Here is a 21,723-nt window from a genome sequence, read left to right on the forward strand (position 1 = left end):
CTTTCCCCGTTCGTTTTTATGGAGGCACTTTATTACTACTTTCACTGTCGGTGGGAGTTGTGCGTACTACATTTTTTTGTCGCCCGTTCGTCCCTTTTGCGTCATGACTAAATGATGGCCCCGAAGTTTACATCGGCCTTTAATGTGCCTCTATTATGGCTAATAATGGTTGGCTCGCCCCGCCGCCGTATCATGACCGACCGATTAATAATTCGCCCTCGTTTTCGTCGATTTTCGTTCGTAACGGTCCGCAATCACGACTTCTTCGAACGAGGGGCCTCTGCCTAGCCGTTTGTTAATTGAAAAATATCGCTTCGTCATTCGTTGACAATAATGTTATGTGAAGTACTTAATATACGATATATGACAAGTAATATACAAGAATAAACACATTAAATAATAAAAATACAAATTTGAATTATAATAATGTAATCTTTATGTTAATCGTTTGTCCATACAATACAAAAATGCCAAGAAAAAAAAACAAATAAGAAAAAATATCAAAAAAGAAATGAAAGTAAAAACAAAAGAAAAAGCCTTAATAGAAAATACTGCTGCACTTGAAATATTCATCAGTACGTATAGAAGCATATTTTTAGTAGAGCTTCATTAACAGTTTTGCTGAATTTGATAGGATTTAAAGTTCTGACATTCGAGGGCAACTTGTTATAGAACTTGACACCGCGATAATCTACTCCCTGTTGCGTCACTCTTAAGCGATGTGAGGATATCTCAAACAATGTCTTATTACGTGTATTATATTCATGTGAATTTATTGTGAAATTGGATTTATTTAGTATGGTATGTAACATACCGCACTCGCTAGGCACCTGCACAAAACATCAATATGATCACTCCAGTTTAATGCAGGATCAATCAAAAGTCCTGTATCTGTTAGCCTGTAACCAATCACAGTTCTAAATCAGTCTAATGCAATACCTTCTAATATATTCACGCTATTATTGCGCACAATACCTCCTAACTACCGACAGTGCAGGAACGGGTAAACAACAGCCACTACAAGCTGTACAAACTTGCATAGCCTCAAATGCTCAAAATATGGACAAGTTTTTTGATGAACTGCCCAAACTACCATCGCACTATGCCAGGAAAAGTTCCTCAAAACTGTTTTTGAAACATAGTGCATAGAACTTATTGTAAAGATAACAATTTGCAGGTTTTGTCTAAAAAATACCTCTACCAACGATTTAAAGACAAAAATTGATGTATAGTATACACTCTCAAAAAAGATCAGTGCAATACTGGTTGCTCATACAACACTGGAAATCTTTCTGAAGCTGAATACATTAAATATGGAAATAGAAAAGACCGAGCACGTAAAGAAAAAGAACTTGACAAAAACTTTGCTATGAAAGGTGAATGTATTGCTTTGTGTGTAGATTTGCAGGCTGTAAAATTAGCCTGTATTTAGAAGCTGGTGCTTTTTATTATAAAACAAAACTATGTACTCATAATTTTATAGTTTATGACCTGTAAACCCATAACGCTACCTGTTATTGGTTTTCATAAGACCAAAACAAGGAGCTAAAAGCTTCAACTTTTGTTTCGTGTCTACTAGATTATCTGGAGAAAAAATGTGTTCCAAGCAATGTACCAATTATAATTTACTCGGATGGAAATACATATCAGAATCGCAACAATGTTATGGCTAATGCACTTCTTAACTTTTCTATAAAGCACCAAGTGACCATTTTTCAAAAGTATTAAAAAGTACGACACACCTTTATGGAGTGCGATTCTATACATGTAGCTATAGAACGAAAATTAAAAAATCTTTCTATAACCAGAGAAGCACGTCAAACCCCTAAACCTTATAAAGCCGTGGATTTTCCATACAGCTTTTTCTCCAACTTTTCCTTGACTGAACATTTTAGATACCCATCAATTCGCCCTGGCAGACAAAAAGATGATCCGACGGTTACCGATATAAAAACAATAAAATACGACAATGCAAAAGTTCAAGTAAAACTAGATTAAGATGCCGAGTGGATAGATCTACCTGTGAGAGCAAAAACATCTCCAGGATCTCAAGTCAGCCCTACCAAGAGATGTCCACCATTTTTACGACAATTTACCTTACTAAGCATTTTGTTTTCCGTTATGCTTTTACTACAAATACTAAATTATATTAGGTTTATTACTTTCATATTAAAAAGATAAAGATAGTGTTTATTTTTACTTTGCTGTCTTAGTTTGATTCTTTAGCCTTGAGTCAAAAAATCCTCTGCTACATTAACTTAAATACAATACCTTTTAACTCGTAATAAAAATATAATAATGACACCATTGGGTGTTTAATTTATTTCTTATTATGAAGTGTATAATAATAACTAAAAAGTATCATAAAATCAAAATAAATATAAAAATAAGTGTAACAAACCATTATTAGCTTCTCCTGAAAAGTTAGTATAACAACAGTTGGGAGATATTGCAGGCTCCGAGTCGATATGCTTCGTCTGATACCATAATAAAGAAGTTTGGTCATCAAAATGGAATGATCCACCGTATCAAAGGTGCGACTCAGATTACAACAAATTATTTTAGATTTCTCATGATTATCATGGGCATCCGTGAGATCTTTGACGATTCTAATAATTAGATTAGGGTAAAACGCCAGCAATTGAGCGTTGGTCAGTGTTTGACCCTTTTTGTAAAAAAATGTAAAAAATAAGGATCCAAGGAATATCTAAAAAAATATAAATCTATCCATGAATAGCCACCAGTCTCTTCTCCACCCCCTACTACGCAAAATCCTCCACGACCGTTCTTGAGTTCTTGTTGTTTAATTTCGCGCTAACTGGTAACTTTTATGTTTTCGCCCAAACAAGGTAGTACTATTCAGCCGTTTTTGCGTGTATGGTGTTTTTTTTTTGTTTGCCAGTGATTTAATAATGTTTTCTATTGGTTATATTAAAAAATTATCTAAATTTAATTAAAAATTAGTGTTTGACCAATTGGTCAAATACTAGACGAATTGGTTGTTTTTAATCTCACAAGTACTTATATTTGATTAATAAAATGGAAAAATGTGTAATACCTGTTTTTAAAACTTGTATCTTTCCCTTTAAATTGTTTAGTATTTGACCAAAACTTTTATACTTTAAAAGAAAGATAGAATCAGTTTAAATATGTGGCCAATTACTGATTCTTCTTTTGGTCATTTATAGGACACAAACAGATGAAACACTGAGTTTTTTAACCGATTTTAAATTTTTATAAATATTTAAGCATAATATAAATATAAGTGTAAATGTTGGGTTCTTTTCTATTTTTTTAAATCTTTTTTATAACAATAAAAGTAATTGAACACACTGAAGCAGTAATCAATCTGTACAATTAAAAGGATAAAAGGTTGGTCAAACACTGACCTTATAGTGGTCAATTATCAAAAAATGGAAAATCTATATGGAAAATTTAGCAAATATGCATCAGGTTAACTTTTTTCAGTACCAATATGACAACGAAGCCTAAGTTTAAATATAGTGAAAAAAATCTTCAAAAGGCTCTCGATGCAAGAAGTAGGGGTTTATCTTATGTAAAAGCAGCCAAGATGTTTAATGTACCAAAGTCAACTCTTATTTATAAAGAAAAAGGAAAAACACCAATGCAGAGGAAAATGGACCCATCAGCGTTTTTAAATTCTGATGAAGAAAAACTACTGGTTGAATGGTTGTTTCATTCAGCAGATAGGGATTTTCCTGTTACAAAAACCCAGTTGGAAAACACAAAATTTGGGTGAAAAGTTAAGTCAATAACATTTTGCTCCTGTTTTAAAAGATGTTCTTAACCACTTAAGCATCTCGAACGAGACCCTCTCGCGCATCTAATGTACCACTTATAAATATTATGTTTATATTTTTATCTGGGGCGATACCTTCTCGCCCGTTTGTATTTCATACAGCTTAGTGTATATTTATTGTATGCTCGTTCGAATTCAGTGCGTGCGCCAGTATTATATTAAGAATCGGTCAAACATTTACGGTTTTAAGGTCAAAGACTAGATATTATTGGTCAAGTAATGTAATCAAAGTGGTCAAACACTAAATGCGAAATACTGTTTTAATTTTTAATTTTAAAAAAATATTACTTCATGATGTTATATTTTATATGTAGGGTAAGTAACTTTAAATGAATCAGATGAGTATTTGATCATATTTTGATCATTTTATGTAAAGGCAGAAGGATCTACAAGAAAAATAATATGGCTCGGTCAAACACTGACATTAAAAAATCCTTAACAGGTCAAACACCGGTGTATTTACCCTACTAAGTTTTGAAAATTATTTATTTACGCATATAAACCAGGAAATGTGTGAATTTCATCAACGATTTTAGTTATGTTCCTCCCTCGTAACTATGGGGGAGATCTGCTGCGGTCCCCAATTTATAACTTTTGCGGAGCACCGAGAGCTGACCCTGCGGCGGAAGAGTTAATTTTTGAAATTACGGCTTTTTTGCGTCGCGTCCCCGGGTCGTGAGCGAACGGGCGAGCTGTAGTAGCACGGGTGCTGCGCACGTTCATTAATTTACACGCGTCCTGGTGGACCCGATAGCAGTATTGATACCGGTACATGGATCGCTAATGAAACACGGCCCTGCAATCAGCTGTCCCGAGGTTTCCCCGGGGGTAGGCGTGGACACGGCCCTCCGGTGCATCGGCGAGATGGTTCCTTCCGTTTCGCTCCCCTCATGTTGGATAAATTTGGGTTATGGGCTGTCCTAATTATATTCCAACTAATTGTTCAGAAAGATCCATTAAATGTTTAGTTAGTATTATTTTTAAAAAATAATTCCATGATAAATTATTTCTCTGCGTTCCCTCTTGTATTTCGTTTTGGCATGGATTGAAAATGGATATGCTAACCGTACGGTAGCGTTAAGACGTCGCCGGCGGGCCGGAATTGGAAATTTAAGGTCGAAATTACCGCTAAATTAATTAGGGAAGAAAGAAATTAACAATCCCTAAATCAGGTTTAAGTGGCACTTTGCGAGATTTACCGGGATCGTTAGGCGGTGAGGCGGGAGAGTGCGGGGGCGGCGGAGGGTTCGCAAAGTGTCACGCGTGTCTGGCGGACGGAGACCGCGGTAAGCCGCCGTCAGCGGCCCCCGGGTGGTCCGCGCTCTCTGGTAGCGCCTCGCCTCGCCCTGTCCGAATGGACGCACGCACGCATGCACATTATCGCTGAAGTACGTGAGCCGTTACGAACGCCGGTGTGCACGCATATATGTAGCGTCCTTCCGAAGAACTTCTAATTTATTAACCGAATCGGACAGAAATTCCATTCGGCGAACTTCCAACATGGTTAGATGATTAACTAAAAGCACGTTGATTAGACGGTTTCGAGTAAGATATCAATGCGTTAAAGCGAATCAAGTTTTATAAAAAGAATTATTTAGATTGTCAGATATGCGCAAGTAAAAATAAAAATAAATCAGTCCATAGTATCAATAACAAAATCGACTAGCGGTTTTTTACATTAATATTAATATTCTCATTACTGGCACACAGGGCGAAAGCAAATCCACTCAGGGGCGTCCTCCCAATTACCACGGGATTTATCGCTACAATCAAATTCTACATAATTATAAAGTAAATACATAAATCTTTGGACGATGAACGCCCAGTGTAGAAGCTCAGCAAAGTTGTTGGCTGTGCAGAGTTTACAAAGTATTCGGGTTAAGCAAGATTCCCTTTTCACTACCGAAAAAGGATTATAACTCTTTAGGTAGTGTGTTGGCAGCAAAGAATTTTAATAAATTTACCGCTTCATATGGAAAATTTGATTTAGCTTCAGCGTAAGCATTCTTTATCCACTAAGAGAAATTCATAAATAATCTTAATTACTTCTACAATGTATCAAGATCTTTGTATTATATATTCGTCGGTTTAACGGTAGGGCTATAACCGGTAGTTCGAAATAGCCCGCACTAAATAGATTTTAATTACGATCAATAATATATTATCTTAATTACGAGCCGAATGGTAAAGGGGCCCGGACATAGGTGGGCGATCACCCGGAGCTGATATATCGCCTTTTTTTTCGGACGTAAGGGACACCGCCGCCGACGGGTCAGGCGAAAAAAAAACGACCCGAATTTATTTTATTCGACCCCTGTGTGTGATTCATTAGCCCGGTCCGTGCACTTAACGACTCGGTTTAGCGAATTAACGGCTCGCGGCTTCCCCAGGCTCTAAACAAATATAATTTAGCCCTTCGGTCCCGATAAATATGGACCCCGGTCCACATTCGAGAAGGCATAAATCCACGAATTACGTTTAACACGATCTTGTGCATAGGTAATGAAATATATTCGAGTCCATGTCGAAACATAAATTTACGACAACCGCAACAGAAAGAGATATTGAAGAACTTAAGAGACCTTTCTTTGAATTAATCAAAAATACACGTTTTATGTTTCCAATTATGCCCTAACACGGCACGTATTTCTTTCGATAAGGAGCCAACACCGGTAGCTGAAAACGATATATAAATTAGTTTAATAATATAGTATATTTTAAATCTATTGTTATCAATCTGTTTTTGTGTTCAGGTAAGTTGAAAGCCTCATTTGCTAGCATTTAGCGAGCCCGCCCTCTTTTAAACCGATCTCCAACGGACACTCTGTTTACAGTCCTATTGTTTTAAGTCGTTTCAAGATAGATAATAATCTCGAAGTCCGTTTTTGGAAGCCAGGTAAGATGTCGCGATTGATACGTCTCCCATTTCACTTTTTGTACGTCTCCCGATTGGTATCTGAGTATATTTGGCGCCTACTGCATTTTTCTTATAGTTAGCTAATAGTTTGCTAAGAGGTAAGGTAAAACATATACGGGTGGTGCACGCGTACGGGTACTTCTTTGTGAGAGCGAGCAGTTGCAGAGTCATTCCATTAGACGCCGGCCAACAACTCTTGATCTTGTCTCGGATAGCTGAATACATAATCTCCTTGGTCTGGTGCAGATTAGGCCTCCACTAGGCAATTTGTTATTCTACGATGACTTTTGTATGGAGACTGGAGAAGCTATTGATGGCGCGGTAATGGAAACCGAACGACCAATTGGATAATAGATACGTCTATTAACGCGTACTTGCTCATTGTTTATTTTTAGCTGGGTGTGTTATTAGTTGGTAGACAGTCACGTAATTAGCAAGACACGTGCCGTCTAAAGATTAATTGAAACCTAACCTTTGTTATTCGTTAGATAATATCGCAGTATGATAATTACTTACTACTCTAAGCTTCGTTAAGCTTGCGTAGAACAATATTCTTGTATTATAAAACGTATCCACATGTTTAGGATCAAATTAGTTTCCAAGTCAGGTAAATCCTACGAAACAAAGAATTGTCAGAAATAGTAACGAACAATTTCCAAGGTAATCTGAAGAAGGAATAATGCTACTTTGTATTTGTTTTGCAGACAACGTCGTTCCAAATGTGGTGAAATTTTTTGTAGAATCTTCCGTTTCGAGAGGATGTAAGATTTACTAAGAACCATTACTCCCGTAACACGTGGCTTTCATCGAATGTATACGTTTTATTCAAATAGTAAGTTTAACAGGATGTTGTTAGTCTGCGCAGATAGCAGTTCCGTAATAATCTAATTAGCAAAACACGAACACTTCCTAGTGTTCCCGGGTGACAGGCAAAACCATTAATTTAATCGATATCCCCGCGTCCGTCCATCGCATAATATATCTCCTAAGTGCGGTACACACTCGCTCTACATACTAATAAGGAGCGCGATGGTCGTAGTGGTTATTTAATACACACAACGTTGGAGGATAGAGGTCCTCGGCAAAAAGATGCGCCATTCGTAAGCCATTTTCACACGTTGAAGAACCGGTCCGTTAGCGTATCAGGTGACAAAATTATCTCCAACACAGGTAGCTTAAACTCTTAAACGTCGCAGTGCGAATTTGCATATAAGATACGCGGTACCGTATACGCAAGTGTCATACGCTCAAGCTCGACTCGGCCGTATTCTAATTAGAGTTAAGTAGCCGGCCAGTTCGTAAATTACTTCGTCGACCAGTCCCCCAGGATAACTCGCTTCTGTGCGTTTCAACCATGCGACCATCCGACATGGCTATCGGATAGCCATGTCATTTAAATGCTTGCTTTTTCGAACCCGTTATTTTACCAAAACGAAAATCAATAAAATTAAAAACAAAACGATTTTTAGGCATTAAAGCTACATCGCATCAAATGCAAAAATATAAAACAAGACCGTAAAGTTTGCTAGTTTTAGGGTAACTACCGGATTTAAGAGAACGTAAACTTTTATGGTGTTTTAAAATTTATCGAAATTTCAATAACACAACCTTTAAAAAAGCTGTTAAAAGTTTTGCGATTCTTAAGAACCACAAAAAAAAATCAAGGAAGTAAATCTCAACATAATTCGAGTTCTTTTCGGTTTATCTATCTTATTGTTAGAGCTTTGTAACTTACCTTGAGCTTGACGAATCGCGGTTCCTCGGAGGCCAGCTTCACGAGGAGGTGATAGTCTCCCTTTGCGGCCGTCACGTACCATTCGGCCCTCCTCTTCGGCTCGAGCTGAAACGGCGTATATTCTCTATTTTACGACTTGTCGGCCCGTCCTCATTCGATACTGATTGACGCTAACCGCTTTTTTGCGCCGGCAATAAAGAGCGATAAAAACGGGTCGCCGGCGTCGGTGCGGCGACACGTCCATCGTCTCCTTTTCTTAGGTAAAAGGAGGTTAGGAGAGAGGTAACCGGGATCGTCGCCGCCGCGAAGACATACAATGGGTGGAACATCCCCGTTTATGGGTTTCTGGACGAAGAAGGAAAGCGAAATTAATTTGAAATGGCAGAAAGGAAGTCGAGTAAATGTCGTAGAGGAATTGATGGAAAACCGGTGAGCATAGAATCGAAGTGAGTTCAAGAGGAAATCTAAGTAATGTAAATGTTGATAGGGGTTGGGTTGAGTTGATTAGTTGCTGCGCCAATCAGTATTGAACTCTTGCATTGGAGTTGTAGTACTTCATCAATACTTGGGATCGAGCCGGGAAGATGTCTGAGGATAGGATACTTACCAGCATGACCGCAGCGCCGTCATCCTCGTCGACCCCCTGCAGACAAACACAGTACTAAACAAAAGGGCACGGTGTATAAATTAGCGGGCGCCAGGCGATAACATCGCCAACTTAAACGGCCCAGTCACGCCGTTTTTATTAACGAATTACACGAGACGTCCAGGTAATTTGTCTGTCGCTGCGGTAATGGATTTTATAGCGTCACCGACGGGTCCGAGATCGGCCGCGCCCCGTTTCGGGGCTCCGCGGACAGACGGCTGTTCGGTCGGAAATCACTTGTAACCCTGACTTATATAATCGCCGAGACGGTAATGACTTGATTAATGCCAAACTAGACGGCCGGCTCGGTCCATTGTCCGGCCGATTGGGCGGATTGTGGTGGTCCCGACCACGTTTAGTTTAATCGAGATCGTAAATCGAACAGGTCCCCCCCGTACGTGTACCCAACTGGCACACACTTCCTTTGGTTAGAAAGTACAATTATCTAAATCAATTACTTGGTTAGTTAATTGGGTTTCTATGCATATTCAATTTTAAGTGAAAAGTTTATTTTTAAATTATATCTTACTAAATTTCTACAACGAAATCAAATCAACTCGAGTGGCCTATACTAAACATTCTCACCTTTCTATGTGGTATTAACTAAAAACATTTGTAAAATGTAGTATAGATTTATAAACCATTAACAAATTTTGTCACTACAACTAATCGAGTTTTTCATATATCCAGTTTATGGTAACATACTTACATACATACACACACAGGTCTATTACTATAAATACTCAAAAAGAATTCAGGTGCAGTTGAAATCCAGTAATATAGAAGTTTGCACAATTATTTTCTCTTTATATAGTTCCTAAATGCGGAAGTAAAGAAAAAACAAGTTCTTTAATTATTAATCGGAATTATCGCGTCACTAATCTTTCATCTAAACTACCAATTTAAAATTGGTCTTGTGATATAATCGCATATTATGTAGTTAATATAATTGATTCAATTAGCATAACAATGACTAGCCAGGTGGCTCCACATTCAGCCTATCATGACAGCAATTTATTTAAGGCAAGAAATAATAACAGAGTCACAACTAGAAATCTGTTGGCTCAACAAATGAATGGGATCAATAGAAACGAACTATAACAAGAAAACTCCTAAGACTGTTAGTCACGAAGCAGATATTATGAACAACCTCAGCAGCTCTCAAATGATTAAAATTCCAGGTGAAAGATTCAATATTGACTGTATGGTTACATAAGTGGCTTTTAATGGAGAGTTGCTTCCTAAGTAACCTGGTGTTGAGGAATAATGAAAAAGAAACAATCTCATGAAATATCTAGTTGCAGAATATTCTCCACAAAAAGAAAGTTATCGTATTAGATTAATATTTGGCGTTATAGGAAGAATTCCAAGCTGAATATTGAAAGACTATACTAGGTCTGTGTGTTTGTAATAATTTCTATGATCACGAAACGCCGAATTTGCGATTCCTGCATTTCTGGTACAACATACCAGAAAGTACCATGGCAACTCATTTAACAGAATCTTGCTTTCATTGAGATAGCAGTTAGAATGACAGGTAGTCTGCTGAAATATTGCCTTTCGTCTAACATAATCTCCTCAAATAAAATTACTTCCGGAAGATACTATTAGATGTGGTGCTATGTACCAAGGTGATGCGGATATTACTACAGGAAATTACAGAAGATACATCAATATTCAAAAAAGACGTCGCGCAGTCAGTGAAACTAAAGAACCACAACGGTGGACATAAAGAATGTGGACTTGTTTGGAATCGTTGTTGGTAGTCAGCCAACGGTAATTGTAAATAACATAAAAAAGGTTTTCTGTAGAATAGCCTTGCGCAAGAGTCAGCTCTAAGTCTTGGGGAAAAGAGATGTTCACATAGTTTTGAAAGTATTTACTAAAAAGATGCTGTTTTTCGATATGGAGCCCTCACAAAACAATTTGTCGAAACAACTCAAAAGAACTGGGGATGCAAACAAGAAATCCGTGAACACCATTTTTTTGTCCATATATCAGCTCGGATTTCATGGTGTATTTTAACAAAAATTATTTAGTTAGGATTACAATTTACACCTTTTTCTACATCTGAAATTACTGTCTAGATATAGACGAGGTAGCATTGATTTTGATTAATTCAGTTTGGCCGATATACAACCTCAGCTCAGAACTGATATAGAACGGGAGAATCCGACCGTCTAATTGAAATAAAAAATCAAGTCTTATTGTTGGTGAAGAAGTTATTCAACACAGAAAGAAGATAAAAATGAACCAGATAAAGGTTGAAAGCAGTTATTGCTATACATAAGTTAAAAATCGTTGACCGTTATTGTGGGGGTGGGTATCGTTGATTTGAACATAAACCTGTTCTGCTAAGGTGGCTGCAGAATAGTAGCAGCCTATGCAGAAATCGGAAACTACGGTTATATTGTTATTTAAGAAAGTTTGTAATCCGGATGTGTACCATATTTTTGGAAAAAGAATTCGATAATCCTTTAAACAGTAAACTAACAAAAATCTTTTTTTCAAAGAATCAAATCGATTTTCATAAGCTACAAGAAGTAAAAGCTGTGAAGACCTTGGTTGATAGCTGCAAAAACAAAATTAACACACGTGACCATGTAAACAACTGCCTCCTTGATCGGAATGCTACTGGCGTAATATGCAATAAAAAAGGTTCGGTAACTTATCCATTTCTGCACTTCCGAACAAAATGATTGTGCTGAACGAGTAAAGTGAGAACAGTAAATTACACTGAAATAATAATTATTTCATATTATATATCGCATGACACCTCGCATTTTACACATCCTAATAATATCACATTCATTTGTCTCGCCACCCATTTCATTACCCGAGTTCATATACTATATTACACTCATATACTAGGAACTCATATACTATTATTGCATCATTACTCACAGTAAACTACACGATTTTTTAAGTTACCATCAATGTATTTCTTACTTTCTTAATCTCTAAATGTAAGTCATTTGGTTGTTTAGCTGGATTTATAGTAGGGGAATGCGTTGTACATTGGATCGAATGTGCCTTGGACAGGTAGTAATTTTACTTATAAAACAAGAATCTACAAACTTAATTAATATTTACTCCACTTGAAGGTTTGGAACTCCCATTATTTTTAACGTTTTTAGTATCATAAAGTAAATTTTTATGCTTGATTAAAGTATTTGGAATCTACATTAAGAGCTGAGTTAAAAATTTTTGGTCAGGTAGGTTCTGTGTTCAGTTCTCTTTGATTTAAAACCAACGAAGATGCTTGTAAACATAATCTAATAAAACAGGAACAAGTTTTGAAAAATGTTACCAAGTGTGTACCTTAGACCAATAACATATTTGTACTGTGGACCAGTCCAAGGTACATCTAACAAACGTGTACCTTATTACTTAACTAATTACAACCAAGCTTCAAACCAGTGGTTGAAAATAATGCAGGCAAACCTATTGGAATTTACGATGCTTCCGAAATAATCGGTATTGCTTTTGCGAAAGCTTTTACAATTAAAAATTCAAAAAGAATTCCTAAGAAAAAAAAAAAGCCCTAAGGAAGCAAAAAACGAGTTGTGTCAACCGTCCACAAGTCAACACACTATCAAACTCTTACCTGTTAACGATGAAGGTATCCAAGTCAGAAGTAATGAAGAAGAATCCATGAACGAATCTGTCGAGAACGGAGGAATTAATCAAGTAATTTATGTAGAAAAAAATCAATCGATTGCCAACGAGCATTTCTTGATATCTCCCAAAGTAATTAGACCATTCTCTAAAGCAGCTCCCAGAAAGAAACAAAACAGAGATAGAAGAAAGGGAAGAATAATCAAAATTAATTAAAGCAAAAATGATGTTAAAGGAAGTTGAACAGAATAAAAAAATTGCTAAAAAAATGTTAAAAGAAAAATTGCTAGAGAAGCAGTAAAATTCAAAAAAGTTTTAAAGATAAACAAGAAAGAACGTAGTGAAGAGGAAAGTTACGAAAATATTCAGCTTTGTCAGTCTTCATCAGATGAAAGTCGTAAACAACTGCTCTATTCAAGAAAAAGATTATGTACTAGTACAACTAGCAACTGAAAAGTCGAAAAAACATTTTGTGGCCAGAATAGTTAATAAAATTGATGAAGGGTACAACGTGCAATTTCACAAAAAAATAGTTGGCACAAAAGCAGCTCGAAACTTTGTTCTCAACGATGAAGATGTTTCTTTTATTGATAGTAATAGTGTACTGGTTCGTTTTCCCACTCCTTTTGTATTGACTTCAGTCAATACAATGTTTTGTAATTAAAAATATATCTATGAAATACTTTCAAAGATTATTTCTATCCTGTTGATAATTTATTATCTATTTATTATTGTTAATAATAGTATAGATAAATAAAATTAGGTGTAGTTACTAATTGGTCCAAGGTACATTCAACGTTGGTTCAAGGTACAATCCTGTATTGTACCTTGGATCAATTCACATTTTTCCTTTTGAAGAATTTTAGTAATTTGCGATTGCGACTATAAAATTTTATCAGTTTAAGCATTACAGAATCGATTTAAACCAAGACATTTAATTAATAACTAAAAAATTTTGAAATATTAGCTTTAGAAATAAAATGGTCCAAGGTACAACACATTCCCGTAATGTTCCCATTTCTTGTAGCGTACCCTAAAGAAGATTATAATAAGTATCGAAAGCTTGGTTCAATTAAAGGAGGTTTTCAATTCCTTCCCATTTTTGGTTGATTTTCCAATAATTAAACTTAATTCTTAACGTTGTACAACCAATACTTCCACCCTCTTATTAAATTACGCCTCAAGTCACAGTATATGTTTTTATCTGATAAATATTTTTTCGAAACCTATTAACTCAAAACTATTCCATATCAAACAAATAACATATTACAAATTGTTATGATATGTTGTTATGTACACGGAAATATAAGCTTTTAAAGTATCATACTCATTTTACTGCTAAATATCATATCATAATTAAATCATATCTTATCGTAACTAAACACCGCAGCCATCATACCACACCGTATTATCTTAGGGCAAATGATATTAAATATATTTAACATATATCACTATGAATAAGATCATAACTTATATCATACCGATTTTACTCACGTCAGATATTATTCATCATATCTCAACGCAATATACGATTACCACAGTTCATATACTATATTACATCATTATCATAATATTAATATAAGCACAGCCAATATCATGTAATATATGCATCATATCTTTCATTTCCACAACTCATACTATAAGTGACATTAAATTTCATCAAAGTTATCTTTCAGGCTACTTATTGTATTATATTATAAAGTTACCATATTCACACACAGGCATGCCAAGCTTAATCGAAATTATTTAGGAAGTCACAGAAGTATGGATGAATCAAAACCTCGTGGTCAAAATTTTCTATGATAATACAATACTTTCTATTTATATACTTCCTTCATCTGTGCAAGAAAGTAAAAAAATTGTCATTTATATGACATCCTTATATTTTGATTGAATTATTTTCGTCGTACATACATTCCCGAAAGGAGTAAATTAGAGCTGACACGAGAATCCACATACTTCATACATACACGAATATTAATAGAGGCGCGAGTAGATCCCTCAAACGCCCGAGTGCATTTGCTAAAGTACGGCGCTCACCATAAATTCTGAGGTGATATAAAAAAGTCGCTATATATTGCTCATTAACTGCGTGTTTTGACGCGTCCCGTATTTATGGTCGAGTTTTTTCTTCGCGCGCTCGCCGGTGCTCGTACATCATGTCCGTCCACTCGTCCGCGCAATTGATTTATTCACGATAATTACAAGTTTTATTTTAATTGGTCCCCTTCGCCGCGTCCCAAATTAAAAGTAAACCAGGAAGTTTCCGTCGCGAACCGACGAAAAGTCGCGCTTCGTTGTAGCGTGAGCAGGATCGGGTTCGTGTCGAAATCTACGGTGCATAATGAAGGAAACGGCGCGGGACATCGATATGTTCCGCATGCAAATTCAATTTCGCGACGCGAATTTGCGTTCCGTGTTTCGTTAGCGAGTAAAATATGGAAGGAAGTGTTGGCCGATGTTGTACGAAAACACCGCGTTAGTCCGACCTATCATTAATGTTTCGCCACGCGATATAAATTTTGCACAAATCAGCCCTTCTAAAAATATTTAAAAGGTGTTTGAGATAAATGTTGGGTTTTGTGAAAGTGTTAGTTGGTAATTCGAATCTTGGGGAAAAAACGGTGAAGGTCTCTGAAGGTTTTTGAGACCGTAAATCACCTGTCAGACGGCCGGTCGGGTTCGGCGCCGACGCATCTTCGGACATATAAATTCGAATTTTTACAGGACGTAAAAATGTTGCAATCGGCTCTCCCGCCGTTGTGTGACAGAGGCGCTGTACCACCCGCGGCCCCCGACGGACGCACGTTCGGACGGCGGCGAACGCCTGCTGGAAGCGGCCCGAAGAGATAAGAACATAATTTTTCATTACCGACGCGCGCCGCTACGCGCGTCACTACAATCGTGCACTGTCACCTGCAGACCGCAATTGATTTTATAATCTTTTCAATTTAGTAGATGTTATTGGTACGACACAATGGAGATCGACAAGGGAGATAACATCGGTGCGCGGTGGCCCGCTGGGCCGCGACCCGACGCCGTTGCTGGGCCCCACGGCGGGCTGGCGCCCAGGACGGAATTTTCACACGGACTTCCGCCGTTCGTGCACAGCCAACGGGGGCGGAATGATACAGGAATGCTACTCTGGCATTTAAAAGATAATTCTATACCATTTGAAATCAATTCCTAGAGTTTGCTTTACTGACATTTGAATCTTTCCACTCCTGCAAACATAATACATTGAAATTGGTAATCTAACAAAATTTTTTTAAATAGAAGCATATTAGCATAATAGCAGAATGTTGTTTAAAAATAGTTCAATCGATTTATAGTTTTCATGCAAAGAGCGTCAAGGATGCAGTTTCGATGGATCGCTATAACCTGCTGTGTTACCGGTGGCGTGAACCTAATAACAATAATAACGGGACGGCGAGGTGCCGGCGAACCGATTAAAGTACGAAATATGACCGCGCGTCGGTGTTCTAGGAAATTACAAATTATGCGCCGGTTTGTTAATTTGCATATAAGGGACGCGACGAAAAAATACGGCCGCGACGCCCCGTATAGAGTCTACAATTAAAATGCGACGAATTTATGACCGCGACACGTGCGGCTTGACAAGTGACGGAAACGGGTCATTTCGCCGCGGAATATATTCACGGCAACAACGAGGAAAAGAAACGCAAATATGCGCACAGCGAACGACAGGCGTTAAGTAACGTATTGACACCTACATGTGTCCGGGGGTTGGCCAGTATTTTCAGATTAGACAGGCGAAATCCGTCGTGCTTTGGTTTCCTTTTTAGGTGTAATACGTGCAGTCTGTAACTCACTTCGTGGCCATGGCACGAAACAAATACGAATTAAAGAACCGCGGTTATGCGTACGGGGCGCCGGCTTTTTTCCCCGTTGTTTTTTTTTAATATGCATACGGCCAACAGATTCTATCAGCGACGCTGAAATATGTTTCTCCCTCTGTGTACGTGTGCGCGTCGTCGTCGTCGTCGGGGGGAAATAGTTAAAAAAAACAACGCGCGTATGATTTACAAGTATCGTATTGCCGTCCCGTGTCATGACAGTCATAATTTGAGTTATCTTCTTATTTATTACGCACGCAACTCTACGCTGGCCCCATCGCGGGGACCATACGATCTGGGAAGCACTTAAGAAACGGTAAAGTCAATTCTAAAGAATTTATATACTCATATACGTTTGGAAAAAAGGTTTAAGTATTTATTCGAATTATTTCAGTACAGTAAAACCTCGATATAACGGACTAATATGGGGAATGGACTGTCCGTTACAGCCAAAAGTCCATTAAATGAAAAATTTAAATTTGCAATTTAAACTGTTTGACTTTATATTTATATCAAGGATGGTAGAATTCTAAGAGGACTGTTGCATCCTGAGAACAGTTCGAAGATCCGTTCATGACGTCACACAAATGTTAGCAACTACTATTTCATACTTTAGCCTATTTCATACAATTAGCAAATGATTAATTTATTCTATTTGTGTTTTGTAATGTTGTTAGTTTGAGTCTTAAGGTTCATAATAATATAAAATAAAGATCTTGATCAAGTTTAGAAATGCGTCTCTTAACCCATTTGATCCTAATATACTCATATAAGTACAAAAACTAGTTTTAGAAAGGTTGCTGTACCCGAAAAAATCACAAAATCTATTTTGCGAATTTCATATAAATTCGTACTGTTTCAAACAAATCCATCTTTTAAAGTAATTATAACATATTTGTGGTATTTCACTCTTGAAGTATTTTTAGTGAATTCTTTTGTTAAATTTTGTTATTTGGTAAGTAATAATTATTATTTCAACTAAACATATTATCTAAAAATCATAACCACAATATTAACTGTAAACACTAATGTACACATTGTGTACAATTAGTCGTTTTTGATAAGTACTTTTGTGAATTCATTTTGAATAAAAAAATATGTTTAGGCCTTCCTAAGATGTTTCAAGGTAAATCCTATCGCATTCTGCAGCTTGCTTTAGAAGAGGCTGCTGAAGTCGAAAAAAATGTAGATGTTGTTATGCTGAAACAAATTACGAAACGTACGAAGATGACATACAAGAAGATCGTATTGACGATGACTTATACCTGTAGAAGTTACTATTAAAAAATGAATCAACAAATAAATTAGACAAACTGTTCAAAGGTCCGTTTAAAGTAATTAAAGAAAACACTCCAAATGTGACATTGAAAATAAACAATAAATTAGTTACAGTGCATAAAAATCGAGTGAAAAAATATTTCAAGTGAAGACAAATAAAATTAAAATTAAGTGATTTAAGTGAAAATTAAATATAAAACAATAGTTATTAAGGAGATAATAAAGAAAAACAGATTAAAGATAAACTAATAAGATCATAATTTTTTCAAAAAAAAAGGGATGAAGATGTAATGGAATACAGAAAATGATTACGAAATTTAAATCGATAAATATCGATGCGTGCAATTCGAAGGTGCATTGCACCTACGAATTGAGGACATTCGATAAAAATGTTGAACTTGCTTATTACTTTATATTTAATTAGAATAATATTAAGTTTTAAAATTTCAGTCTAGTATATGTAATCGTAGAGTAAGAATGAATAAATAAAACGTTATAATGAAACAATCTTTAAATTCTATCACCATCTAATATTTAATTTATTCAAATAACCATCAACGGTTATCACAGTACGATAGGATTAAATTCAGAACGAATGTACAGGGTGGGCCAATTTGGGTGTTATTATAGGCTATCTCAGAAACTATAAGAGATACGAAAAAAGTAGGTGCCATGTCCCGGTCTCTTCTTTCGAGACTAACCCAATCCCGCAAACACCAAACCTCTATGTTCTTTTGTTTTTAAGTAATAGCCAAAAAGTCAAATTTTCGTGATTTCAAAAAATGCTCATATTTCGTTTATTTTTGAAATTAGAGAAATGGGGTTGATACGTTTTTAAGACACTTTTTTAAGTAGAATATACTGCCGTTGAAAAATTTTAAAAATATTTGATGATTTTTAAGATACAACACAAAGTTGTATTTTTTTAAATACAAACTATACTTGATTATGATGTTAATGAAAAGAGCATATTTATAGCTTTCCAATAATTCCATTTCTCAGTGTATTATCCCTGATTTTGTTCACCAATAAAAAATGATTTGTAGATAAAGTTTGTTTATTAAAAATACAAGAAACGTATTAATTAATGAATAATTAAATATAAACAACTTCAGGAACTAAACAGTCACAGACTGTGTCATCTTTTTCTACTAAACTTACTGGTTGTAAGGTTAGAACAGTTGGGTATCAACGAATGAAATCTTTGGTAGTATGTTCCCAGTTTTCCCCAACCAGCGGACTTTCCATTGAAACGATGTTGTTATGGGATATGGAGCCTTGTCTATCATTTTTAAAGAATCATTTTTTAATTTTATCGCTTTATGTATTTAAAGATAATGGGGAATTTTTAAGCTGGAAACTCGTTTCGAAGAATTTATGAATCAAATGATCAGTAAACTCACGTTACTATAGTAACTAAGTGGCATTTAATGTTTTCCTCGCCTACTATAATTAAAATTTTGAATATTAATCTTTAATATTTGAGAATTAAAAAATAACGCTTATTTTCCCCAAATACACCATGCGTGCAACAGATCATTGGAAAGCTAAAAATATGCTCTTTTCAGTAACACCATAATCTACTATAATTTGTATTAAAAAAAATACAACTTTGTGTTGAATCTCAAAAATCATCAAATATTTTTAAAATTTTTCAACAGCAGTATATTCTACTTAAAAAGTGTCTTAAGAATGTGTCAACCCCATTTCTCTAATTTCAAAAATAAACAAAATATAAGCATTTTTGAAATCACGAATATTTGACTTTTTGGCTATAACTTAAAAACAAAAGAAGATAGACGTTTGGTGTTTGCGAGATTGGGTTAGTCTCGAAAAAAGAGACCGGGACATGGCACCTACTTTTTTCGTATCTCTTATAGTTTCTGAGATAGCCTATAATAACACCCAAATTTGCCTACCCTGTACATAATGTTAATATTCGCTTCAGGGGTAGACTAACACCTCCTTCCCACCGGACAGATTTTTTCAAAGGGTGTTTTTCTTATCAGATATACGCCATAATATACAATAATTTGCCTCAGCACCTGATTGGACGACCCCTGAACCGATTTAAAAGAGCATTGAAGTGTTGGGTGATGGGTGGGTGACGGTATTTCCTTGCAATTGGTATTAGTATCCTTTTTTCTCTTTTGTTTTGTTGTTTTTTATGGTATTTCTTTCTGTTAGGTTGAGTGGAAGATTAGAGTTGACCTGAACTCCGCCTATATGTTCGGGCTTTTTTATTAATAACTAAATTAAGTTTCTTTTATAATATTTTGTCTTATTTTTGTATATTTATTATTATTATATTTTTCTTTTGTAAATCATTCTTGTATCGAATGTGGTATATTATTTATACAGAGTTTCCCAAAACTCCCGGGACGGAGCTGTAAGTTTTGAACGAGTGAAGAAAAATATTTGAAAATTTGGGGATCACTAAAGAGTCATAAAAACTACATTCTTAGATAGTTTAGAACTTCCATTCAATGTGGAGTTTTTTTAGGGGATAACCACCCCTACATTTTTAAATAGCAACCCCTATCGAGTTTTACCTTATTTTAAAGGCAATGGAAAAAGAAACACAACCCCATAAATCAAAACCACCAAATGACTACCAAATGGGGAAATAAAGTGTTTTCATTTTTTTTTTGCAAGTTTATTACGATTTTTATAACAAACGTTCAAATTAGGACCTTCTTCGGTCTCGCAATGACCCAAACGCTCATAAACCATCGCATATCCCTAGTGATATTGGTGGTTTCTTCAAATATGAGATTTTTCAAATCATTTATTGATTCTAGTTTGGTTGCATAAACTCTACTTTTCAGAAACCCCCAACAGAAAAAATCCAGTGGTGTTAGATCAGGAGATCGTGGTGGCCACTCAATCTCACCTGTTCTACCAATTCAACGGTTTGGAAACGTGCGGCTTAAAAAGTCTCGGACTGCGCGACTAAAATGTGGAGGAACACCATCTTTTTGGAACCACTTATCGTCAATACCATTAGGGTATACGGCACATACACTTGGAACCACTTGATTTTCAAACAGTTGCAGATATCTGTCTCCGTACAAATTTTCATCAATAAAAAATGGACCAATTACGTTCTCTCCCATAATACCAGCCCATACATTAATTTTCTGTAATCTCTGAGTATGATCTTCTCTTATTAAACGTGGATTTTCGTCATTCCAATCACTAGGGATATGCTCGTGATGGTTCAAAATTCCATTTATGAGCGTTTGGGTTATTGCGAGACCGAAGACGGTAGACAATTTGAACATTTGTTATAAAAATCGTAATAAACGTGCAAAAAAACATGAAAGCATTTTATTTTCCCATTTGGTAGTCATCTCCTCATTATTCTTGAAAGAATTAAGATATCGGGTTTTGGTTTATGGGGTTGTGGTTCTCTTTTAATTACCTTTAAAATAAGGTACAACTCGACAGGGGTTGCTATTTAAAAATTTAAATGCAGGGGTGGTCATCCCCTAAAAAAAACTCCACATTGCATGGAAGTTCTAAACTATCTAAGAATGTAGTTTTTACGACTCTTTATTAATACCCAAATTTTCAAATTTTTTTCTTCACTCGTTCAAAACTTATAGCTCTGTCCCGGGAGTTTTGGGAGACCTGTATATTATATTACTTCACAAAATTGTACACAATATTGTAATTATAAAATTGCCCGAATAAAGTGATTATTATTATAATAAATTATTTTATGATAAAATATTTTGTCCGTTTAATCGAGGTTTTACTGAATATTGGTTATTCGTTTTCTAGAGGGCGGATGTAATTAGCAATTGTGTGCGTTCGCATTGAAAATTCGTAATGATTTCGCCCGACGGT

At 35.9% G+C, this 21,723-nt stretch overlaps 1 protein-coding gene across 1 annotated transcript in view; it reads right to left on the reverse strand.

Moving 5' to 3' along the window:
- Positions 1 to 21,723, reverse strand: part of LOC139430654 (ankyrin repeat domain family member sosondowah) — a 75,601-nt gene that overhangs the window by 36,599 nt on the left and 17,279 nt on the right. The window contains exons 3-4 of the mRNA XM_071197847.1: positions 9,080 to 9,115; positions 8,473 to 8,577 (exon numbers count right to left, since the gene is read on the reverse strand). Coding sequence (XP_071053948.1) covers positions 8,473 to 8,577; positions 9,080 to 9,115 — 141 coding nt within the window. The remainder of the gene's footprint in view (positions 1 to 8,472; positions 8,578 to 9,079; positions 9,116 to 21,723) is intronic.

This window comes from Onthophagus taurus, chromosome 1 (genome assembly GCF_036711975.1).
Source record: "Onthophagus taurus isolate NC chromosome 1, IU_Otau_3.0, whole genome shotgun sequence".
NCBI classification, from domain to species: Eukaryota; Metazoa; Arthropoda; class Insecta; order Coleoptera; family Scarabaeidae; genus Onthophagus; species Onthophagus taurus.